Source organism: Aspergillus wentii (assembly GCF_001890725.1).
Source record: "Aspergillus wentii DTO 134E9 unplaced genomic scaffold ASPWEscaffold_5, whole genome shotgun sequence".
Classification (NCBI taxonomy): Eukaryota; Fungi; Ascomycota; class Eurotiomycetes; order Eurotiales; family Aspergillaceae; genus Aspergillus; species Aspergillus wentii.
This window is the reverse complement of record NW_024467836.1, coordinates 1,300,700-1,324,315: the sequence shown is the minus strand read 5'-3', so window position 1 is coordinate 1,324,315 and position 23,616 is coordinate 1,300,700. Positions and strand designations below refer to the sequence as shown.

At 47.5% G+C, this 23,616-nt stretch overlaps 8 protein-coding genes across 8 annotated transcripts; 3 read left to right on the top strand and 5 right to left on the bottom strand.

Annotated features, from left to right (window-relative positions):
- Nucleotides 1-683: 683 nt before the first annotated feature.
- ASPWEDRAFT_69899 (uncharacterized protein) lies at nucleotides 684-1,492 on the bottom strand (the record flags this gene model as incomplete). Its single annotated transcript, XM_040839081.1, has 2 exons — nucleotides 684-889; nucleotides 961-1,492. The coding sequence occupies 2 exons, from the start codon at nucleotides 1,490-1,492 to the stop codon at nucleotides 684-686; spliced, it is 738 nt and encodes a 245-aa protein (XP_040687847.1).
- A 660-nt stretch (nucleotides 1,493-2,152) lies between these two features.
- On the top strand, nucleotides 2,153-4,902 carry ASPWEDRAFT_563016 (sugar porter family MFS transporter). The gene is made up of 12 exons (XM_040838282.1): nucleotides 2,153-2,403; nucleotides 2,469-2,613; nucleotides 2,672-2,812; nucleotides 2,868-2,932; nucleotides 2,984-3,029; nucleotides 3,073-3,515; nucleotides 3,566-3,656; nucleotides 3,705-3,760; nucleotides 3,812-4,061; nucleotides 4,169-4,265; nucleotides 4,329-4,455; nucleotides 4,505-4,902. Exons 1-12 carry the CDS (start codon nucleotides 2,302-2,304, stop codon nucleotides 4,658-4,660), a joined length of 1,719 nt encoding a protein of 572 aa, XP_040687846.1. The 5' UTR covers nucleotides 2,153-2,301; the 3' UTR covers nucleotides 4,661-4,902.
- Nucleotides 4,760-7,104, bottom strand: ASPWEDRAFT_52449 (putative C6 transcription factor (Gal4); the record flags this gene model as incomplete). Its single annotated transcript, XM_040837751.1, has 7 exons — nucleotides 4,760-5,129; nucleotides 5,185-5,663; nucleotides 5,713-6,404; nucleotides 6,452-6,780; nucleotides 6,830-6,924; nucleotides 6,975-7,004; nucleotides 7,069-7,104. The coding sequence occupies 7 exons, from the start codon at nucleotides 7,102-7,104 to the stop codon at nucleotides 4,760-4,762; spliced, it is 2,031 nt and encodes a 676-aa protein (XP_040687845.1).
- Nucleotides 7,105-8,074: 970 nt separating this feature from the next.
- ASPWEDRAFT_562759 (uncharacterized protein) lies at nucleotides 8,075-9,594 on the top strand. The gene is made up of 3 exons (XM_040838281.1): nucleotides 8,075-8,477; nucleotides 8,590-9,060; nucleotides 9,141-9,594. The coding sequence occupies exons 1-3, from the start codon at nucleotides 8,223-8,225 to the stop codon at nucleotides 9,462-9,464; spliced, it is 1,050 nt and encodes a 349-aa protein (XP_040687844.1). The 5' UTR covers nucleotides 8,075-8,222; the 3' UTR covers nucleotides 9,465-9,594.
- A 365-nt stretch (nucleotides 9,595-9,959) lies between these two features.
- ASPWEDRAFT_135967 (60S ribosomal protein eL37) lies at nucleotides 9,960-10,707 on the bottom strand (the record flags this gene model as incomplete). The annotated part of the gene is made up of 5 exons (XM_040829341.1): nucleotides 10,658-10,707; nucleotides 10,553-10,570; nucleotides 10,413-10,475; nucleotides 10,208-10,279; nucleotides 9,960-10,099 (listed from the first exon to the last, which is right to left on the bottom strand). The coding sequence occupies exons 2-5, from the start codon at nucleotides 10,554-10,556 to the stop codon at nucleotides 9,960-9,962; spliced, it is 279 nt and encodes a 92-aa protein (XP_040687843.1). The 5' UTR covers nucleotides 10,557-10,570; nucleotides 10,658-10,707.
- A 323-nt stretch (nucleotides 10,708-11,030) lies between these two features.
- Nucleotides 11,031-12,679, bottom strand: slu7 (mRNA splicing protein SLU7). The gene has a single exon (XM_040835708.1). It carries the CDS (start codon nucleotides 12,670-12,672, stop codon nucleotides 11,251-11,253), a length of 1,422 nt encoding a protein of 473 aa, XP_040687842.1. The 5' UTR covers nucleotides 12,673-12,679; the 3' UTR covers nucleotides 11,031-11,250.
- A 366-nt stretch (nucleotides 12,680-13,045) lies between these two features.
- ASPWEDRAFT_173588 (DNA-directed DNA polymerase zeta catalytic subunit REV3) lies at nucleotides 13,046-18,213 on the top strand (the record flags this gene model as incomplete). The annotated part of the gene is made up of 2 exons (XM_040831103.1): nucleotides 13,046-13,280; nucleotides 13,334-18,213. 2 exons carry the CDS (start codon nucleotides 13,046-13,048, stop codon nucleotides 18,211-18,213), a joined length of 5,115 nt encoding a protein of 1,704 aa, XP_040687841.1.
- Nucleotides 18,214-18,627: 414 nt separating this feature from the next.
- Nucleotides 18,628-23,023, bottom strand: ASPWEDRAFT_114308 (RNA dependent RNA polymerase; the record flags this gene model as incomplete). The annotated part of the gene is made up of 4 exons (XM_040828482.1): nucleotides 18,628-21,917; nucleotides 21,977-22,442; nucleotides 22,534-22,690; nucleotides 22,746-23,023. 4 exons carry the CDS (start codon nucleotides 23,021-23,023, stop codon nucleotides 18,628-18,630), a joined length of 4,191 nt encoding a protein of 1,396 aa, XP_040687840.1.
- Nucleotides 23,024-23,616: the final 593 nt, after the last annotated feature.

Genomic DNA, 23,616 nt, shown 5'->3' with positions numbered 1-23,616 from the left:
TATCCAAATGAACTATTTTCTTTCATTTACCGTCAAGAATGAATATGTGCTACGCTCGCTCCATCAGATTTTCGAAGTTCACTCGGGTCGGAATACCTGTCAAGACCGAGGCCACTGGCTTAGGAGTACTCGGAGGGAACCGCATTTGTCTATCGCTTTAGCATTTGATGAAATTAAGAAGCCCATTGGTTCATTTTTTGCGTCACGTCAATTGATTCATCCGTTCTGTTCTGTGTATGTTGATTAGCGTTTATGCTGCGCGTTGCATGAAGTATGAGCGAGCGTTTTTTTTTTTTTTTTTTTTTTTTTTGAGTCCTTGCGTTTTTTCGTTCAGATTGCAACATGGTTTCGGGAGGTTCTTTGATTCGATCATTCGACCATTTTGAGATTGGACTGGCAGTTGAGCCAAGGCTATGAATACATGATTATGCGCCCCTTATTTAGAGCTAGTAACGCCTTCAGTTGAGCGATTCCATTATCAGAAATTGGCAATTGGGACGATATTGACTAGATATCCACATCCTCTCCACCTCGGAGAGTATCCGACTGCACTAGTACTTACCGCCAATAGATAAGGTAGATAGGAATTATTGCATTAGATCTATCATTTGAATGAGTGGAGTCTTTCTTATCCGCTGTCTTGTTTCTTCTTCTCATGATAACATCAAATCCGCCTGTCTATCCTATCCTGTAATCATCTTTAGAACAGCAGCAGGCAACGCTTTGGCAATCTGCCAGACGAAAAAGGCATTATCACGAGTCACGCTGCTGCTATAGTGTAGACCGCGATCTTCCACATCAGCCATGGCAAGAATAGCATTCACCAATGCATCGGGGTAATTTTGTCTGAGATATTCTGCTACCATATCATGCCCGTTGGTAATTCCGCCTACCACACCACATATAATTAGTATCTCATCTCCAACATGAGCAAGGGAGGAAGGGAGGGGAGATACATACCACAACTCCACAACCGCCCATCCCTAACAACCCTCAACTCCGAATCCCAAACTTCAGCCTCAGGAAACTTCTCCTTCAACTGCGGAATCAAAAACCTCGGTCCCGTAACCTTCCTCCCCTTATGAAGCCCCGCATACGCAACAACATAGATACCAGTACAGATACTCAAAATTGTCGTGCCCGCCTCATCATGACCCCTTACAAACTCCAACATTGTTTCGGGGGGTACAACGCTCGGATCCGGGCCGGGTATGAGTAGGACATCTAGCTTCCCCGGCGCGACGAACTCATCAGACACGCACGCGGTTAGGGAGAGAGACATTTGGGCCGTGGTGGGTTGGATTGTGCCGGCGGGTTGGGCGCCGATGTAGTGGATTTCGCAGGGTCGGGCGAGATTCATGAGGGGCTGGGGCAGGTGGCAGGATTGGAGGTATTCCGGGGTTGTCATGTTGAAGAGGTCGATTGCGGCGAGGTCGAGGAGTTGCACGCAGTCGACGAGGAGGACGCCGATGCGGAGGGGTTGGGAGGTCATTTCGATTTTAATGTTGATGTTCAAGTTGATGTTGATGGTGGTGAGATGAAAAGAATCAAGAGATGGATGATTTATAGCAAGGCTGCGGGATGAGCAGAAAAGATGTTTGATTCGTGGTTGTTTTGATGCCGTGGAACCTGCCAGTCTTCCTTTCCAGCCCCCAGTTCTTTTTCCTTTTCCTTTTCTCTCTCTTCTCTTTTTCTCAATGCTATCCTGAAAACTGGTGCGTCAGGCTGACACTGACATTGAATAAGCCATCTATACATGATGCTACTATCAACATCAAGTCTAAATCATTATGTCTCCAAAGTTTACCCCACATATCCACAATCCACAGTCGGCCTCTTCCCGAGCTGGGTTGACCCTGGGGATCTCCGCATTGATCTGCTACCTGTCACTGACACTGTCTTCCTGTACAGAAGAGTACTTGTGTGACAATCTGGCTCGGATAAGTCTGACACTGTCCCTTTTCATCATGAATCGTTACTTCAAATTGACTGATCTCAACTGATCACTGATGCCGTCCAACTTCCCCCGCATTCCATTCAGGATCATCACATCTCGAACCAATTCGGCACTAACGCCGACTTCCATCAGGAGATGGTCTGGCATGGATTGTCTCTATTGGTGCAGTGATCGGAGGACACCACTCCGACTGCTTTATCATATATGAATACTGGACATCTACTCCGTACCGATGAGCATATGATAAGCTGCGCGGGGGAATAATCTTTTCAACAGAACCAGTATAAAGTAGATGCATCTCTCTGCCTAGTTTTGGGTGTCTGGGATATCCCAGATCGTGCAAGATGGCTTCCTCTTCTGCTGCTGCTGCTGCTGCTGTGGATCATACATCCAAGGGCAGTTTTGCTCTTGTCTATCAGAATCCTTATCTTTTTGGGGTTGCATCGGTGGGTACTTGTGCTTGGACGAATGCCATGTCGTCCCACTATCGGCCTGAAGCTGACCGAAGTAGTTTTCAACACTTGGTGGCCTCTTATTTGGCTATGATCAGGGCGTGGTCTCAGGTGTCCTGACCATGGAGTCATTCGGGGCGCGTTTCCCTCATATTTATTCGGATAGCGGATTTAAAGGGTGGTTTGTGTCTACTCTTCTTCTTGGTGGGTTATCATATTATCTTGTTCTAGTTTATTATACTGTTGATAGCTAATATTGTAGCTGCTTGGTTTGGGTCGCTTGTCAATGGACCTGTTGCTGATAGACTTGGTCGAAAACTGTCTATCAATGTTGCGGTTTTGATCTTCATTGTCGGATCTGCTATCCAGTGCGGTGCTAAGAATGGGGCGATGCTTTTCGTTGGTATGTACAAGACATGCACACTTTGTGTTGGCTTACAGGTACTGACATCCAAAAGGCAGAGCCATTGCTGGGCTGGCCATTGGCCAGTTAACTATGGTGGTACCTCTTTACATTTCCGAGGTATGCAATGTCAGGTAATGCCATTTCACATTTCACATTCTCACTTGTTAGGTCTCTATACCCGAGATTCGCGGTGGGCTGGTGGTTCTACAACAACGTATGTATCTTCTGTTATTGAAATACCATGCTAATTGGATCAGTCTCTATCACTTTTGGAATTTTAGTCAGCTACTGGATCGACTACGGTACAAATTACATTGGAGGATCACACTGTGCCCCTAATATCCCCTACACCGGTGGAACAAGCGCATCTCCCTCCTTCGATCCTTACCACGATGTACCATCCAGCGGCTGCACAGGTCAATCCGAAGCATCATGGAGATTACCACTAGCCATTCAAATTCTCCCAGCCATAATTCTAGGACTGGGGATGCTCTTCTTCCCTGATTCACCCCGATGGCTCCTAATGAAGGAGCGTGACGACGATGCCCTAAAAGCATTATCCAGACTACGACGACAGGCCCGAGATGCACCTACGCTCTTGAATGAATATCTAGAAATCAAAGCTTCGATCATGCTGGAGAATACATTCGCAAGAGAAAATTTTCCCAACTTGTCTGGGGTTAAGCTACATGCTGCTCAGGTATGCACTCCATTCATCACTGTCGAATTCGATCTAACTCTTGATCATAGTACATGTCTTTCTTTACCACATGGGCGCGGTTCAAGCGTCTGGCGATTGGGTGTTGTGTTATGTTTTTCCAGCAATTTATGGGTTGTAACGGTATGCTCTGATACTTTCCTCTGTATAGAGTATGTACTAAATCCACAGCTATCATCTACTATGCCCCGACAATCTTTGGACAACTTGGACTTGATGGAAATACGGTATTATGAATTACCTAGGCCTTGCCCCATCAGCGCGGCTAATTCCGTTAGACATCCCTCCTGGCTACCGGTGTATACGGCATCATCAACTGCCTAAGTACCCTCCCGGCTCTTTTCTGGATCGACAAACTCGGCCGTCGTGTCCTACTCATGTCCGGCGCAGTAGGCACTTGCATCTCACTAGTCATCGTCGGAGGCATCATCGGAGCCTACGGATCAACCCTGATAAATCATAAATCTGCCGGGTGGGCAGGAATCGCCTTTATTTTCATTTACGACATCAACTTTTCCTACTCATTTGGTCTGTGTCCATTTTTTCCCTTTCCCTTTCCCTTTCCTTTGAACTATATACAAATATTCAATAATCCCTTCCTTTTTGTGCCCATCTGACAAGAATCATCTTTCCAGCTCCAATCGGCTGGGTTCTGCCTTCGGAAATTTTCAATCTTTCTATCCGTTCCAAGGCGATTTCAATAACTACCTCGGCAACGTGGATGTGTAATTTGTATGAATTAACCCATCCCATTCAATTGAACATCATCACATCATCTAACTCGTTCCTCGTCAGTATCATCGGCTTGGTCACCCCGAACATGCTCGAATCCATCACCTGGGGCACATATATCTTCTTCGCGGCATTCTGCCTGATAGCATTGGGATTCACTTTCTTCTGCATCCCCGAGACTCGTGGAAAGGTTGGATTATTCTCTCGCCCAGCGATGCATGTATACTAATCGTGACCAGACTCTCGAAGATATGGATCTTATTTTCGGGGATACAGCAGCCCACGAAGAGAAGCAGCGTATTGTTCAGATCGAGGCCGAGCTGCGTGGTACTGGGACCTTGAATAAGGATACATTCGACGAGCCGTTTGTGCAACAGGAGGAGAATGCCGCTTGAATTTCTGAAGGCATTTCTCAATTCTGAGAAATGCATCCATCAAGTGGCGAAGCTGTGACGCCAGCTGATATAACCCCAATATGTACAGTCGAGCTTGAATCATGAAAGATCGGTTTGCGGCGTGAAATTCACCCAATCGGAGAAATCCATCCCTCCTATGTTCAACTCTTGGTCAACGCCCTGGAAGATACTACCAAAGGTGGCATCGTTGAATAGTGAATCCGGAAAGTTCATCATCATCGGCGGGTGTCCATACGCTCTGCTGGGATCGGCACTCGCATATGCAGGAGAACAGAGTCGATTAATGACTTCCAGACAGCGGGTAGAAAGCCGGTTGTTACTCAGAGAAGGGTGAGTGAGAAGCTTTTTGGTGGTCTCGATATCCTGGAGCCAGCTCGGGGCATCGGCACTGGTAGGATCGGTCATGAGCAGGATGACGGGGATCAAACCGGCTTGGAAGAGGAAGTATCTGTCGCGGCTACGGTTAGCAGTCGGATTGGCCAGAAAGAAAAGGGAGGACGCACAGCATATACCACGCTCCTAATCTCGCGCAAATATAGTTATTCACATAGTCCGAGATCGAACCGATGGTCAACCTCGCATTGCGCAGACAAAACATCCTACAATCAGCTTCAAGGGGGTCTTCCTCTTCAGAAGGGGTGTTGGGGGTCCATCTTCTGGAGGCCCAGCGGAGAAGAATCGGTCGATACACGAGAATCCTCAAATTCCAGTCTCGCCACATCAGCCTGTTGCGGACAAGGGCAAGCGAGTCCGACTCGGGTGTGGTTGCGGGTTGTTTGAGATAATAAGGAAGGCCATTGTACCACTCTTCCATTGGTTTTTGGAGATTTAATGTCTCTTCCGGTGTGAGGCTTGGGCTTGAAATCAGGCGCTGATAAACGCCATTCGTCAAGAGGTGGAATCTAGCCTGGGCGATCAATCCCGAGTATAGAGTTGGACCGTTGGCCTCGGCAGGGAGGGTGGTGGTTGTTGATGTAAGAGCCTTTGGTTGATCAATAACAGGCCAGACTCATACTCGGACACGGGCTTACCTCGTCATGGATGTTGAGAACATGTTTTGCGTCCATTACACTATCCTCTGGGAGAAGAATAGGCCGTCCAAAGGTTTTGGCGGCACCACTGTCGAAAATATAAACACCCCACCATAGCCTTCTCCTGATCTCTCGCTGAAGAAGGCTGATGTTCCACCCGTGGAATTCCTTGTGAAGACCGAGACTCATGGCCATCCTGACTGCTAATCCGAGAAAGTTCCATCCTGTGTTCGGTTTATTTCTTTTCTGTGCATAGTTGCTCAAGAGGAGCAAGGCCTGGACGAGGGTCAAGTTTCCTGTCTCAAAGACGGAGATATTCTGCAGATAACCTCTAGCTTCCTGGTAAAAAGTGATGTCTAGATCCGAGTTGTCATCTCCGATACTCCATGCCCCTAGTGCTAAAATTGTGTTTAGGAGGATCTGCCATGCCTGGCCATGTGGACGGGGAATTTGCTCGTAAAACTGCGCCCTGAAAGAGGGCTCGTGAACAAACGGATAACTGCTGTGGTAGTTGAGGAAAAAGGCATCCATGAAAGCCTGCTCGATCAGGCCAGACGGCGCGGTGCTCAGGAGCTGTGATTTTAACGGCACGCTTTCCGTTGTGACACTCGACTTTCCTGAACCAGCGGGGATGTTGAGGTCAAAGCCATGTTTCAATAAAGCACGGAGTGGCACCACACTTGAAGATGCCCCTGCATACGGTTAGCGGCGAAATCATCGATATCATTCATATACAAACCAAAGTATCCTGCGCCCTCTGGCTTGATGGACAAGGCAGCCATGCCATCCGTCAAGTCACCAAGCACAATCTCCTTCTCAGCCCAGTCAAACCCATCCGCCTGCTGCGGAAGAGCTTCTGGGGCTGGTTCAGTTCGATCAGCCTCGGCCTTGCCCGGGGTTGAATGCCTTGAAGAGGATTTAGAAGATTTAGAAGATGGACCAGGTTTTGACTGCGCACCCTGATCCTGCAACAGGGAACGAACAGTCGCATCCAAGTCGCCGCCTGGAAACAATCTTCCCAGGGCGGTTTCGAATGCCTGCAAGCGATCCTCGACAAAGGTCAAATGTCTGATTGGTGAGCATTACCGTGTCGATAACTCAATGTTAGAAAACTTACTGTCGTGTAAGGGGGCTCCTGCTGATTTTCGGGCTATATTTGCATTCTTTGTTCAGCTGCTTGCATTGTGCACAGGTTGGCCGTTCCTTAGAGCACTGGCATGGGGTTAGTACCTCAGACAACTGCTTTGGGAGACGGTTCTCACCTTGGACTTTCGAAGACGGCACTCATCGCACTGTATGGATTTGATGAGTGGACTTGATTTTACACTTCTTATGCTGCTGTTTGAAAAGACTTACGGCGTAAGAGTGAGAATCGCGAGTACTAGAAGCCATTTTATCGAGAATCGGTTTCCTTGTACTGGAAGTCTAGTGTATGTTGATTCCCACACAAGACTGATAACATCTGCAAGTTACAGTTAGCAATCATGGTAAATTGAGTCTTGTTGATAAATATGGAGTGTTATTATGCAGCAGAATTGACATTGCCGTAGGACGTAGCTTTGGATTTACAGACAGAAAAAACAGAACAGAACAAAATAAAATGGATTCAACAGACATCAGAGTCATCCAATTAGAAGATGAATGCAACAACGACAGCTTTCAGCTGCACATGTAGAAGTAGACTAGATATATGAAGAGGCTTCTGAGGGGTATCTTGGAAGGTCATGGGGCCAACTCACGATCGGCATGCGACGGAAAACGATCCACGCTTTCTGGGATCAACTGCTGGCTTTTCAAAATACCAACGCAATTTGCGAACCCATCAGAAAGAGAGAAGATGCGTGTTTTTTGACCCTGTAGAGATATGGCTGGACGGGGCTGGATGGGATGGTGAGTGGTGGGGGGAAGAGGAGCGGAGTCAGGTGATCGGCGGGAAAATTTCTCGGGTGGCAGGTGCCTGAGGCAGAAACAGGCAGATGTCGATAATGAAGTCAACAGCATGGAGTTATTAAATTGTATTGATGACGGTAGATAAATGAGTATATATTATGGCTGAATTAAATTGATATTAATTTATAAAATATTTCCTTTGCTGTCATGCTGTGTTCATGCTCAATAGGCTCGAGCGCATATATATAACCATCGACAACCTTTATTCTTCCAACAAAACAGCTGCCAACAAAGATAAAATGGCTTTAAAATAGAAAACATCATTCAAATAATACTATAAATCCAGTATCCATATCCATAAATAAATACCTTGCTCTGTTTGTTTTCTCAACTTTGGCACGTGGAAAATAATAGTGTCGACCAATCAGACACACGCAGGACTTTTTTTTCTTAGATACAACGTCATCTCTCGACACAGTACACTATCGATTCACCACCATCCAAATATTCCAATACCCAGAGAGTAACGAGCTCGAAATCCTGGCTTGGGCTCCCACAATCCAGCATATCCAACACATCAGCTTTGCGACACCATTGAACATCGTTTCCAGCCTGCGACCATGCCCACTCAACCCCCACTACCGCACCTCCTCGCACCATATGTATCGTCGCTGCCCGAGTCGTCTCTCACCGTCTTATCCTCCGTTCTAGGGGCGACAGGGAATTGGCTGGTCTTGCGCTTCCTCTATGCGGCACTGAGCGCATCGTCTGGTGCACATGCATCCGTGGGCGCCGATGGTGGGAAGAAGAAAAAAGTCGTGTTTGTGAGTTTCCTGCGGGGTTGGGAGTTTTGGAGGAGCGAGGCGAAAAGATTGGTATGCCCCCCCTCCCTCAATTTAAATTTATACAAATGTGATCTTATTTTACCTTTCATTTACTGGATTTATTACAAATTTGTACACAAGTATCTCGCACTGACATTAATAGGGTCTGGATCTTGCGCGACTCTCAGACAAGGGCCAATTTGCTTTCGTTGATGGCCTCTCCGAACTTTTCTACGCTCCCGCAACAACGACAACCCCCGCCGCACCAGTCGCACAGCCTGGTGCTCTCCCTCCACGGACAGTCCTCCCCGTTCGATCACAGCCCGGTGCTGTTCCGGGTCGATCACCGCAGCCTGCTGCACCAATAAGCAATGGCAGTTTGAACAGACCTTCAACTGGAATAGGCCCCGCGAAGCACCTGCATTTCTCAGGTCGAGGAACTGCGGCTCTCGATGCATTAGAGAAGGATATCGCAGCTGTCATCCAGCAAGTCAAGAATACAAAGGGAAGCGATGAAGAGGACTCCGAGATACTGTTGATAGTCGATCAACCGGATCTACTACTCGCGGCAACTGGACCGAGTAAAGGCATCGGCGCCACGGAAATGGGAGACTGGATTATGGGATTACAACAGGTACGGCTTTTATCCTGCAGATACGGATGAATTTATTCAACCAAAAAGTTACATTATGCTAACCCCGAGTCTTCATCTAGAACGTGTCTTCAACACTGTTGACTCTTTCCTCCGATTCCCCCCTCATACATAATACACCGGCACTTTCGCATTACCAGGCAACCCCGTTGGAAACAGAACATGCTGCATTTGCGGTCGGATCGGCTCATCGGGCTGAAAGGGTGATGCAGCTTCGAAACCTAGAAACCGGTGCTGCGAGAGATGTTAGTGGTGTGCTGAGGATCAGTAAAGGTGGCGCTTGGGGCGGAAGTCATGATAATGGCGAGGGTAGCTGGGAGGAAAAAGAAGTATTATACTTCATTCAGCGAGATGGAGGTGTTAGTGTTTTCGGAAGAGGGGAGTAAAAATTTTCGGGCTTGTAGATATTCAGTCCATTCCTTCAAAACAATGGCGTTGGAAGGCGCAATGGGATAGATAGAATAGAATGGGCCCACGGGCCAGCCGTGGCCTGGAAAATATAACGAACTTGTCGATAAAACACGTTATCAGATGATTGGGAGAAAGGCTTGAATTCAGTAAGACAGATCACATTGGAAGAATATCTCGACATTGTATCTGCCACGACATGGGATATTCGCCAGCCATAAACAAGAAAGGAAATTCATGCATGCTTTCCCTTTTTTATTCCCCCCCGAAACACTCCGTGACCTTTCCGTCTTCCTTTTGCTGTGCCCTCTTTTTTTGAAATGCTATGGCGGCAAAAGAAAGACCGTTGCAACACCAACTCCACGGGAAAGCGTCATTTCGCCTTGCATTGAAACCGGCTACTTCAAATGCCAGGCCATATCATACCAGCCCTCTCCAGCCTCCGGGAACGAAAACGCGACGTCGAAATTAATCTAGTGGTTCTCGGGGCCACGAGCGCCCTTAGGGGTGCCGACCTGGAATCCGTTCTTGAAGCGCTGGTGGACGCTCTTGAGGGACCTCATTCTGCCGCTGCCAGTGGTCTTTCTCCTCTTGGCCTTCTCGCCCCAGTTAACTGTTTCCAGAAAGAATATCGTAAGCCAACAATTCCAATCTCAAGCAAGGGTGTGCTTGATCAAATCCATATCGACCAAGCATAGGTTTTATATCGGGGAGTTCGTACACTTGCGAGTCTTAGCAGCGGGGTAGCCGCAGTTGGCACAGGTCGACTTCTGGATGTGGAAGGAGCGCTGGCCTGTGTATCGAAAAAGCGCAAACTGTCAGCCCATCTGTCTTGTTTTTCCATCACCCAATTCCCCAGATTTTCTTTTCCGCATTCAAATCCGTGAATCCCGTCGGGTGAACATTTTTCGGAGTGTAATACTGACCACAACGTCTGCAGAGAGTGTGGGTTTTGTTGTGGCGCTTGCCGAAGCTGGAGGTACCCTTCGCTATAATCGTTGTCAGTCTGCAAAGATCCCTTGACGATGAAGCCGTTGGCGGTCGGTAGGTTCGAGTTTGCACATACTCATTTTGAATTAGGGAACTGCAACCAAAAAAAATTTGACGTTAGTACAAAAAATCCACGCAACAATTTAAACGCATCCCATCAACACGTCGATCAGCAACTTACCTGGCGATTCCGTTGAAGGGCTGGTTGTCGTTGTCGTCGTCGCTGGGCGTATCGGAAGTTCGCTGAGCTCTGGGGGTTGTCGCTTAGCGAGTTGTGGTATTCAGGGCTTGTGCCCTGTCCCGTGATCCGCTCAGCCTAACAAGTAACAAGGGCTCGGGTCAGGTGACTGTGGCGCATCGCGGCTCTCCACCTCGTTTTAGCGCCGACACTAGCCCTATTCTGTCTTTAGCGCCCATCAACATCGAGATGGCTCCATTTTGGCATTTAGAGCTGTCGCGTTCATTGGTAGTCGATTTTGACGTGAGAACATCTGTTCAAGGGAATCTACAAGTGTTCCTCTAAATTACTTTGTATCTTCAATTTCATTGGATGTCTTGTCAAGATGAATATAAAACATTGTAAGAGAATATAATACCTGTCATTGGTAACACTTTTGTACAGACTACTCATGATCAAGCAGCAACTTTTAAGTACACCAGTAAAGTTGACTGTCAAAACTCCATATATACATGTTAAATAGGGTATTCATCAATTGCACCAAACGCCTCATGTTGCTGCAATGCGTATCGATAAGCGACAATAAGATGGAATATCTAGTACGGTGCGAGGTCGTCTTTCCCCGCAAATGCAGCCATCGGGTCCTCGGCGTCAAGACGGCTCCGCTTGAATGACTCTAATTCCTCTTCTGTGATCCCGGATTGTAACTCCATTCGTGTCCTCTTCTTTGAGTTAGATTCAGACTCCTTCGGTTGCTCCCGGGACTCAGGCGTATCGTTTGGCTCGCCATCATTTGAGGGCGGCATTTCTTCGGGATCAAGCTCTGGTAGCATCATCAAGTTATCTGCCTCTTCGAAAGCCCGTATCCCATCTTCCCCTGTGCAGTAACTGTTTTTCACAGTCGAGTAACAGCAAGAGTATCCCCACTCGAAATTGTGCCACCAACTTCCCCAAGCGGATGTATGGTTGTTTGGATGAATGTCTTCTGGGTATTTCGATTTTGCAGCCTTCTTAGGTGCACCTTTGATAGCACCCGTTTCGTCGTATTCAACGAACCTCTCGTTTTCAACAACTATTGTATCGCGCAGCGGTGTTGGTGCAAGATGTTCCTCGCCACCATACTTATCCAGCAAGGCTTTGCGCTGTGATTGCCGCTTAGCTTCGCTTTCTGATTTCTGCTTCTTCCGCATAACTTCTCCGGATGTCGGGTTTGCCTGGAGGTGCACTTGTTGAGTTCCACTCTCCTGAGACTCCCAAGCATAGCGCTGTGCTCTCTCAAATTCTGCAGCATCACCCGAAGAGCGAACGAAGTTTTCCTCAGCGACGAGCGCCGCAGCCTGATCCTCCTGAGCACCCATATCCACCATTCGTCGTGTTTTCGGATCATACTTCGCTGAATCAAGGTCGAGATTCAGAAGGTATTTCGCTGTATCTTCTCGAATACGTAGGTTACGGGTGGCCGTGCTTTGTTGTCTTCCCATGTCGGATTCCTCTGCATATCGGACTTCATCATCCCGGGCCTTCTCTTCATCAACCTCGCCACCTTGGGTGATAGCCCCATCACCGTTTTCCCCTTTAGCACTCCGCTTCAAAGTTTCCAGTTCCTCATACTCCTCCACTACCTGTCGGTATTCGGTGGGATCGTAACCGTTCCAGCGATCTCTTTTGGCATCCCATCCTAGGTCCACTTTCTGTAACACTTCATCTGCCTGAATGTCTTTTCCGGTCCATTTAGCTCCCTGCTTCCGAGGCCGACTTAGACATTCCTTCGTTTTGTGGGTCATAGCGCCGCAATTCTCACAGGCGCCTTTCCGATACTTGGTGGCGGCTGGGCCAGCGCGCTTTCCTCGCTCGTACCATTTTGACTGATCAGCAGATGCGGACTTCTGAAGACGTTGATGCTCGAGATAGTCATTGGCAGAATCATCGTCGTCGATATAAAACGGTTTCTTGGAGATGAAAGACGGAATATATTCGTTGCGCTCCTTGGACGCCACATCGGCAGGTTTTCGCGACATGTTGATGGTTTTACGGCAGATTATAAAGCCGAGTAGATTAAAGAGGCCAAGGCGATACTGAAAAAGTGCCCTTTAAAATGAGATAGAAATACCTCACGGACACAGCGAAGCACTGTCGTTGAGAGAAAGTTGAGCCCGAAGTGCTTGCAGCCGGAGATAGCTTCGGTGTCTATCACGTGACCAGGCGTTCCTTTCCGCGCTCGGGCGCGTGTAAGCATTGTTGATAACTATTCACGTCATGACCAACTCTGTTGAGAAAGAAAGATGAACGCGAGATTTTGGCGAAACTGACCATTTAAAATTACTGATATGAACGCGATTTTGTGTTCTCGCGCTATGTCGCAGACAGCTTTAACTGTTCCGAAACTGACCAATGGAGCCCTTTCAAGTGCGCCTCAACTGCGTGGATCACTACCAAGCAAACCCATCTGAACTCGACCCCCCTCTACCATACAAGAATGAGGCTTCCAAAAAGGATGACAGGCACAAAGTGCCCGTAATTCGAATATTCGGGGCTACAGAGACCGGTCAAAAGGTTTGCGTCCATGTACATGGTGCCTTTCCATATCTATATGTCGAACATGAAGGCCCTTTGAATCCGGAAGAAGGTTCGTGAACTGTATCTTGACCATGGGATTTCAGTTGGCTGAATACTATCTAGTGAGATCTGCGGCGCGTACTCTGCACCTTTCTATTGACCATGCCCTGGCTGTCAGCTATCGGCGTAATGCCTATGATAAGAAGATCGCTTTCGTGGCCCACATCACGTTGGTCAAAGGCGTTCCGTTCTATGGATATCACGTTGGATATCGATTTTTCTTCAAAATATACTTGCTCAACCCACTTTACATGACAAGACTGGCCGATCTCTTGCTCCAAGGGGCTGTGATGAAGCGTCCACTGCAGCCATACGAAAGTCACATGCAGTATATTCCACAATGGATGTGTGACTATAACTTGTATGGTTGTACTTATATGAAGTGTAGCAAGGTCAAGTTTCGCTCTCCAATTCCGGAGTATCTAGAACTCACTGATCTGTCTCATCGGTGGCATGATCGATCTATACTGCCTGATTCCATGCCAGATGACTCAACTCTTCCAAAACAAAGCCACTGCCAGCTGGAAGCAGATGTTTGTGTGCAGGATATCCTGAATCGAGTGGACATAAGGGAACGATCCACGCACCATGACTTCATGGAGTTGTTAAAGCCGGTTTCTTCTAGCGAGCGCCTTGTTCCTAGCATGGCTGGCTTGTGGCAAGATGAAACAAGAAGGCGGAAGAAACGGCAAGGGGTAACTGAACCCGGAAGCAGTCCCTTTGGCCCTGAGGATCTGATCTCTATGTCTGCTGATCCACGAAACGATGCCAAGGGAGGTTGGATCCATGAAGAGGAGTATCGTCAGATGGCACTCGAGACTGTCGCCGAGGAAAAGAGCAAAAGTAATCGCAAGGATATGACATTTGATAACTACCCAGAAAAAACTCCCTTCCAAGAAACTATCAAGACATCTTTGGAGAGCGTCGAAGATCTCTTCCCAGATAAACCTGAACAACCCAGATTCGAAATACGTGGGCCTCAATTCGAAGGCGAACCGAGTGATGCAGAAGTACAAGTCAACGAAAATGCAGCTTTATCCTCTCAGGCAGGTGGTGAACTTTATGATCCAGATGATGATTATGGCAATTTCTTTTCTGGGGCCGATGAAGAGGAACCTAGTGATCCAACGGATAATGATCCTGGGGATGGACTCTTTGACATGAGCTTTCACAGCTCTCCTAAACCGAATGCCAATGAGCACGACGATATCATCCGAGCAAATAGCTTTAAAAACCACCCAGGGCATGAATCGGATGATACTCATAAGCCCGATGACCGTCTACCAATTGAAGATGGCATCAGCAAAAGCCGAGAGACCGAATCAAAAACTGCGACTCGACCTCTTAAGCGACGCCAGAGTGAAACATTAAATGAAGAATATCATAGGAAAAAGTCAAAGTACGGTGGTGAAAGCCACACTAGTCGCTCACAGGGCTATTTGCATCCTTCATCTGCTGCTGAGTATGGAAATGCGCAGATTGAAAGCAAAGACAACGCTGAAATTATTAAGGCCCGAGTTGAAAGTCAATCTTCTCAAACGAGTCTTCCATCTTCCCAAGCAACTATCCGCCCCAAAGTCGACGGAAAAAATAGCAGGCTTAATTTTCCTGTCGTGAAGGACCCTAATGATCCTATGACCATCTTACGATTCAGTCAAGACGGTGGCCACTCTTCCAAGGTTACACCTGACGCTCCTGAAATGACCAGCTCTCTCGCTTCTAAACCCATCGACCAGCCTTCAAGCGATACAAAGGGAGCCGATAGTATTTTACAATTACAGTCTTTCTCTACGGATTTCGGGTCACCTATCCCTGATACGCACTTGTCTGAATTGGCACCTGCGATTTACGGATCATTCAATATACCTTCAAACAGACGGGTATGTTGCCTGCGAGCTCCTTGCCCACCTCCTAGCGATATCTCTACAACCTTAAACACCTATGGCTATCCGCCTGTAATCTACCAAAAAGCCTATTATAGCGATGAAAAGGATGTCCCCGATAGGCCACGACAATATGCGGGCCGGGAATTCCGGCTGGAAGGCAACACCATCCATTATCTCCCCGACTTTGATCCGACAGGGCAATCGCCTGCAATTCTTGGCGAGGATACTGTTGCATCTTTTGATCGTGATCGCCAAGAGCAACTTGACCAGCAACTGAGAGAGGCAACTACTTCTAGAGTGTGGGAGTTTGCCCCTGTACCACCAAGCCGCTCAGAAGTCGTGGAATGGTTTGAGAATTGGAAATTGGAGCTACAAAATCAGAGCGAGAAACCAAAAGAACGTCTCCCCCAAACTGATACGAAGCCCAACGTTCTATCCCAAATCGAGGGTCCCACGCAGAAGAACGATTATGGCTTCAAATACTCACAAATGAAATCCACCAGTGTTGAACAACAGGCCCAGCACATGAGTATTATGAGCTTAGAGGTCCATGTGAACACGCGTGGAATATTATCGCCAAATCCAGAGGAGGATGAAATCTCCAGCGTTTTTTGGTGCATCCAGTCGCAAGCCGAGGATCTTGAGTGCAATAGTCATATACCCGGTGTGCATGTGGGAATTATATTCCAAGGAGAGGGCGACAGGCCAGAGGGTAAAATCGCTAAGGCTTTGACTGTTGACTTAGAGCATGAGCCAACGGAGCTTGATTTGATGAACCGTGTGGTGGATCTTGTCAGGTTTCACGACCCAGATATTATCACTGGTTATGAGGTCCACAACAGCTCTTGGGGTTACTTGATTGAAAGGGCTCGGAAAATTTACGATTTCGACCTGTGTGATGAATTATCGAGGGTGAAATCGCAAGCACATGGACGATTTGGCAAAGATTCTGATCGCTGGGGTTTTAACCATACGTCTTCCATCCGAGTGACAGGTCGACACATGATCAACATTTGGCGAGCTATGAGAGGCGAGCTGAACTTGTTGCAATACACCATGGAAAATGTCGTTTTTCATCTATTGCATCGGAGGATACCTCATTATTCATTCCGGGACCTCACTGCGTGGCATCAGAGCGGGAAACCTCGTAATCTAATGAAAGTGGTCGGTTACTATGTGTCTCGTGTGCAAATGAACCTCGAAATACTCGAAGCGAACGAGCTGGTTCCGCGAACTAGTGAACAAGCGAGGCTACTCGGGATCGATTTCTTCTCTGTTTTCTCCCGAGGATCTCAATTCAAAGTTGAATCTTTGATGTTTCGAATCGCAAAGCCTGAGAACTTTCTTTTGGTTTCCCCAAGTAAGAAACAGGTAGGCCAGCAAAATGCCCTTGAATGTCTCCCATTGGTTATGGAGCCGCAGAGCGACTTTTACACAAGTCCTCTCCTTGTTTTGGATTTTCAATCACTATATCCCAGTGTGATGATAGCATACAACTACTGCTATTCCACGTTTCTTGGAAGGGCAGCAAGCTGGCGGGGCCGAAATAAAATGGGCTTTATGGATTACGAGAGAGAACCGGGATTGTTAGGGTTGCTCAAAGACAAGATCAACATTGCGCCTAATGGCATGATGTATGCAAAACCGGAAGTACGGAAATCGTTGCTTGCAAGAATGCTCACGGAGATACTGGAAACTCGTGTGATGGTGAAGACTGGCATGAAAATGGACAAGGATGACAAGGCTCTACAACGTCTTCTTAACAACCGGCAACTTGCTCTGAAATTGATTGCAAATGTGACCTATGGCTACACGTCTGCTTCGTTCTCGGGTCGGATGCCCTGCTCGGAGATAGCGGATAGTATTGTCCAAACAGGGAGAGAAACACTCGAAAAGGCCATTGCCTTTATCCATTCCGTCGAAAGATGGGGTGCTGAGGTAGTGTACGGCGACACCGACAGTCTTTTTGTGTATCTCAAAGGGCGAACACGGGACGAGGCCTTTGACATTGGCGAAGAGATTGCAAAAGCCGTCACTGATATGAACCCCCGTCCTGTGAAGCTCAAATTTGAAAAGGTCTACCATCCATGTGTACTTCTAGCAAAGAAACGATATGTCGGCTTTAAGTACGAGCACAGGGATCAGAAAGAACCAGAATTCGACGCCAAGGGCATAGAAACAGTTCGACGGGATGGTACGCCAGCGGAGCAAAAGATCGAAGAGAAGGCTCTCAAGATACTCTTCCGGACGTCTGATCTGAGTCTGGTTAAGAGTTACTTCCAGAAACAATGCTCGAAGATCTTACAAGGAACCGTCTCAATCCAAGATTTTTGCTTCGCAAGGGAAGTACGGCTCGGCACCTACAGTGAACGGGGCTTGCCTCCCCCAGGAGCATTAATCAGCACCAAGAAAATGCTCGAGGATCCTCGATTAGAGCCCCAATACGGAGAGCGTGTGCCATACGTGGTGGTAACCGGTGCTCCCGGGTCAAGACTTGTCGACCGCTGCGTGCCCCCCGAAGTCCTTCTCCACGACGCTCAACTGGAACTCGATGCCGAATACTATATCACCAAGAACATTATCCCGCCCCTGGAACGGATCTTCAACCTCGTCGGTGCCAACGTCCGCCAGTGGTACGAGGAAATGCCCAAATTCCAACGAATCCGCCGCATCGAAGGAACCGCCCCTTTCGCAGGAAAAGAAGCTAAAAAGACCCTCGAATCATACATGAAGTCTTCCGCGTGTGTTATTTGCAAGGCCAAACTCGACGACACCGATGTCCCGGTTTGCACGGGGTGCATGCAGCAACCGCATATTTCTTTGCTCAACCTAGTTTCGCGCCAGCAGCAGGCTGAGAAGCCGGTCAACGATTTTCAAAACATCTGTCGCTCTTGTATGGGTGTGCCCTTTGGCGAAGAAGTGAATTGCGATAGCAAAGATTGTCCTATTTTCTACTCCCGCACTAGGCACATGGCGAATTGGAGACATACCAAGGCTGTTTTGGACCCTGTTGTTCAATTTCTCCAGGACCACAGCGAGAGTGCACTAGATTGGTAACCTTTTGCATTATGGACAATTCAGACAGTGAATTTACTGTACTTATTTTGGTTAATGGAGTCAACGGAAATACCGGGGGAAAAGCATACGGAACATTGGGCGGCTGGCGTTTTTTTATTTCTTTGGATGATAAAGTGGCTTTGGTGGGATTGGTATCGGAGCTAAATCTGATATTGGAGAACTATTGTATCACTATTTGTGCTATAGGAATTGAAGATCCTGTCCACCAGTCTTTGGAATGACACGATGCATCTGGAAATGAGGCTTCTATGCACCAAATTTGAATCACTAAAAAGCAACGCTTCCTCCAGCTAAATGCGAAGATTGAATGCTGAAAAATGTCTGCAAATATTTCCCTGATCTGCATTTTTTGATATTTTCCCGTTTTCTCTTTCATACCTCACACTCACTCCCCTAGGCCCCGAGCAGCTTGTTGAGCATATCGAGAGCATTGGGCTTCACATCGCTTTCCTCTTCAACCATATCGAGGCACCCAGCATCTTCGTCTCCGCCATTGATCGTATGATCCACCCCATTCGGACTCTGATTTTCTTTCTCTTGTCCGACAGATCCAGCATTTTTGGGGCTCTCATCGAGATCCAGTAAATTGACATCAGTGTCAATTGCATCCGTGGATGGCGATGTGAAGGTAGAAGGTAAGGACTTGGGCGTTTCGATAAAGCCAAAATCGGCGAGCTGATCCAAGGATTCAACACTCTCTTCTCCTGTGGGACTCGCCTCGTCGACTGGGCCTGGACCGATTTGACAGGAACGTTGGGTTTCCAGATCTTCTGTAAACAGATCAAAATGATCCACCAATTTGGTTTGAGTTGCTCCTGTGCGCTCAGAACTTGATGCGGGCCTGTTACCAGACTCAGCAGAATTGCCATCATGCTTTTCGGAAGCTTGTTCATCGATGTTGCTGTCCACTTTCATTTGATTCACAGTATTAATTGGGGCGTTCGGTTCCTCGTATTGACCTCTCGCGATCTTCCCGAGGATGTTGGGCAAAATCCACGGAAAACTGATTAGAGGCAATTGCTCCATTTTTGGTGTAGGCTTGTGAAAGAACTTTGCGTCCATTGGATTCTGCTCATGGAACTTTTTTAAAGCTGCGGCCATTTCCTCGTGCGTGACACGGTACATGGCGATTGCCAATGGTGTTAATAGTTCAAAGCTTCGTCCGCCGACCTTTTCGTAGCACTGCTTGCGGAATCCTTCTCGAAGTGATAGGGATATTCCGCCTATCTCTTCATGGAATTTGTAGTCCTTGCTCATATTGGCATGGCTCAAGATAAATGTAGACCAGACTTCGAACTCATTTTTGATTTCATGCTGGGCCATCACTCGGCGCATTGCTGAGTCGTAGTCTTGCTTGAGGTTTCTGGCGAACTGGATCAAGTCTTCGCTAACCTCAATAGTGCACTCTAGAATTCGTTTGTCAAAGGGCATCTCGAGGTTGGGAGCAAAATCAATGCGCTCAACGGCGTCATAAAGTTGTCCAAGTATCTTGCTGGAACGGTATGTTTGGTCTTTGGATTTGTTCTTTTTCTCCATAAAGTGAGGCCACATTCGGGGCTGGAGGCTTCGCGTCATGTTTGCAGGATTGCCTGTCTTGTTATAATCAACCGCATCTGAATGGAGCTGGGCGAGTCGGATACACTTTTCTTCATTAACACCACCTTCGAGTCGATCCGCCCATGCAAGATGAGCATGAGCTATCCTTGGTAGACAGTCATTCTTGATATAAGTAACGAAGAAGGAAGTAATCTCATCCACCGTGACATCATGGTCAAGATCCCGAGCCTTGTTACTCGTATAATTCATAGGCACCGTAAACCAGTCTTCTGGCAATAGATCCTGATCCCATATTACGAGGTAGTCGTCGCCGTCCAAATCCCCGCCGGAGCACATGCTTGCGATATCTCGATCACCCGTTTGGGGCAAGACGACAACATCCTGGAGGTGTTGTAATTCTGGAACATTGACTGCCCTTACGACACGGATATCCCCGGGGTGGAGGGAAGGATTGCGAGCCAGAAGGCAGAGACCTTCTATCACCTCGTACTTTCCACCATTTTCGAGACGAGATATTTGAACAAAGATTTCAGGCAATGCAGCCAGTTTCTCTTCATAGGAAGCGCCCTCCTTTGGTATAGAATCGTAGAAATGGCCCTTTAGAGTCGCAGTCTCGTCCATACATCCGAGCAGAGATGCCCCTTGAGAAATGGCAATTCTAGCCTTCTCCTTGAGGTATTTGAGATGCCACGCTCTCCAAAGCGTTAGGACCGACGTCAAGAACGGTTCCTTTGATCTTCGGAAGCCATCGAGAACTATTTGACTGATAGTAAGGGTCATTTGGTTTGGATCCACATATTTTTGGAGGAGCTCAATGGCCTTTGAGTCGCTTTCCATGGCTTCATCCAGACCCTTTAGCATGGATTTGAGCTTAGTATGAAATATGGCGTCTGGAATTCCAAGTGTGGATAACACAATGATCAGTTGTCTATTCAGAGTCGCCATAGAAAATTGAGACCAGCGGATGATTTCCAACCCACTGTGAGTCGCTGCAAATTTGTATTGGCTTTTGCGGATGTGCACCTCCTGACGCTGGGCCTCGGGCGAAACTGTCAGCATCCCTTTGCATCCTCCAAGGCGAAATTGGAATGCGGAGGGCGGATCGCCTGTCGGTGTCTTTATCTTAAGTTCTGTCATTGCCATCTGAGCAAGGAACTTCGAGATCCGACCAATACCGTCCGAGAATGTGTAGTCGTTTCGTCTAATGTCGCCAATTTTGCAAATGTTCACAGGAGAACCAACCACTGCCCGAGTGGTTGAGAAGCATTGTCCCAATCTGGCAGCATATTTAGCGACATTTCTTATATCATTGAAGTGTCCCATCCAAGCGCGGATATTGGCAGCTGTGAGGTTATCAAGTGGCGCAAAAAAGTAAGCACCGTGCTCACGAAACTGGGAGTTTCCAAATGCAAGGAATTCATAACGTCTATCACCAACGACAATACCATTTGCCAGAGCTCTCTTGATGCGAGTAAAAACCTCATTCATCGTGTTATCAGCAGTGGAATTGATGCGACCCAGCAGCTTTTCATCGGTGAAACTGACGCGAAGAAAGCGATCGGCATATTCGATAAAGTAACGGATAACACGGTTTGAAATATCCACTGACGGGCTATTGAAGTAAATTGTACTCGGAGTTATTCTGGCTGAACGCATGTAGCAGCAGTAAGGTGGTATCTTGGCATCGGTGACTCCTTTGACAAACTCAAGGTTGAAGATCTTCATTGGGTCGTAATACACTCGCTTCCTGGATGCCACATATTCGAGGAGCTTTTTGGCTTGTGTCTCTCCGATCTCAGAGAGCTTTATGGGGAATTCACGCGTCATGGTAAATTCAGAGAGGTATCCATTGGATATGCAAACCTCAAGCTGATAACGAACCGAGAAAGGAAGGTTCACATAAGTTTCGTTCATAAGATCTTCTAGCGAAGAGGAATAGCTGGTCGAGGATTGATCAATCCACTTCCAGACTGGGGGTATCCGCTCTTTGCTTTCATCCCATTGAACGAAACGATCTGTGTCTTCGATGGTGACATTATAGTCATTCAAAATTTCACACAGCAACGCCAATCTTCCTTTCTGACTGGTATCTTTCGAGTACGTGACATTAAGGGTGTTCCAACGACCTAAGTATATGGTTTTATTAGCTGGTGGTCGCAGAATAAATGGACAGCATGGCACTCACCGATATCAATGACTGGCTTAGCCTTCCGTAGACTGACGGGAAGGGTCGCCAATTCTTGTGGATTGTGAACGATATATGTCTGTCGAAACCAGGTGTCGGAATCCCTCCAAGCATTCTCGTCAATAAAGGTACTAGCGATGTTTTTGATACGTCGATGATAAATGGGAGGAGAATTCAAGAATGTCAAGTGAGATGTAGTTCCTAATTTGGAGCAACGCGTTTGGAAGATCCGAGTCAACTGTGTGAAAGGGATTTTAAGACGATATTCGTGGTAAAGCTGGGAAGTCGTGTTGGGCTTCTGCTTCGTGTTGAAAATGGGAAGCTGAAAGTAGACAAACATTGCCTTGCTTTTCAGATCAAGAACCAAGGAAGCGTTCTCTTCTGTTCCAGCGCCGACAGTACGCATCGGTAGCATTGTTGTTTCGTCAAACATAACTCCAATATCCATAGTAAGTATGGGCAGTTTCTATTATGAAAAATGCATATTAGCCATTTATTGTTATAAGTTCGACACAACCAGAACTTGAGGATTAGCATAAAAAGATTGTAGTACTTACGACTTCTGCTGGGTATGAAACATTAGGACGGACAGGACTTGGGATCTCAGAATTCTGGCATTTCTTGTCCAACTGAAGAGCAATAGTCGCTGTCTGGCCATTTGTAAGTGTGATAACATAGGTTCCTCTTGCCCAAAATGCTGTCTGTGGGGGTGGTCTGTCAAAGATTCGGATTAGAAGTGTGAAGTGACAATGAAGAATGGTGAACCGACCTAAAGCGCAGCTTCCCTCGATGTTCTCTTTTACCGTGGAAATCCTCGAAGAGATCAATAGAAAAGATGCGTCCTTCCTTGGAGAAGGCCTGCCAAAGGATGAACGTATTGGCCTCTTTGGGGACATCTGCGATGTTGACAGCCACAGACTCCCAATGCTTCCATGGAGGAATTATCTGAGGAGGCGGAGGTGGCAGCGACGAATTCGGGGGAGGGGCAGGCCTATAATACCCTCTCCTCCTGGAAGCCACGTAATTACGACGAGGAGGGGGTGGCATCCTTGTTTGAGATGAATGGGGAGCAGGGATGACAAAGGACGAAGAAGAGAGAGAAGAAGAGAGTGAAGAGGGCGATGAGGAATCAAGGGGAGAAGAAGGAGACGAGGCAGAGGGTGAAGGAGAGGTAGCTCTGAGCGACCGGTGAAGCAAGCTCGCTTGTCGATAGCGACGAGGTCGAGGTTGGAGCGACGACCGGGGAATCTCCATGGTCTCTTCAGAGCTTGGAGGGACTCCCTTCACTGAGGTGAAGTGAAGGTGACAAGAGAGAGAACGGTCATCTGTGCGACTGTCTTCCTCGGAGGACATCGTGACAGTCTCGCTTTCCTCAATCGAGCGCATACTGAGTTGTTCCTTCCCTCTGTTGGTTCTCACTCTGTACTGCTGTTGCCGTTTCTGGTGTTTGGTTCGATAGAATCGCTCGACTCGTTCCTTCTGCATTTTTTGATCTCGTATGACTTCGTAGCAACAACAATCTTTCTCTCTTTGTCTTTTAGGCTGGCAGTGTAGCTCTATTCAATCACGATATCGCTGGTAAGGTATTGGGAGCCGGAATTTCCTGTGAGCATGACTTGCTATATTAGAAACATACGAGC

Coding starts and splice junctions, on each gene's coding strand:
- ASPWEDRAFT_563016 (XM_040838282.1), top strand. CDS start 2,302: ATGGCTTCCTCTTCTGCTGCTGCTGCTGCTGCTGTGGATCATACATCC. Junction 2,813..2,867: donor TGGGGCGATGCTTTTCGTTG/GTATGTACAAGA, acceptor GACATCCAAAAG/GCAGAGCCATTGCTGGGCTG. Junction 4,266..4,328: donor GCAACGTGGATGTGTAATTT/GTATGAATTAAC, acceptor GTTCCTCGTCAG/TATCATCGGCTTGGTCACCC.
- ASPWEDRAFT_562759 (XM_040838281.1), top strand. CDS start 8,223: ATGCCCACTCAACCCCCACTACCGCACCTCCTCGCACCATATGTATCG. Junction 8,478..8,589: donor GGAGCGAGGCGAAAAGATTG/GTATGCCCCCCC, acceptor TGACATTAATAG/GGTCTGGATCTTGCGCGACT. Junction 9,061..9,140: donor GGATTATGGGATTACAACAG/GTACGGCTTTTA, acceptor GTCTTCATCTAG/AACGTGTCTTCAACACTGTT.
- slu7 (XM_040835708.1), bottom strand. CDS start 12,672: ATGTCGCGAAAACCTGCCGATGTGGCGTCCAAGGAGCGCAACGAATAT.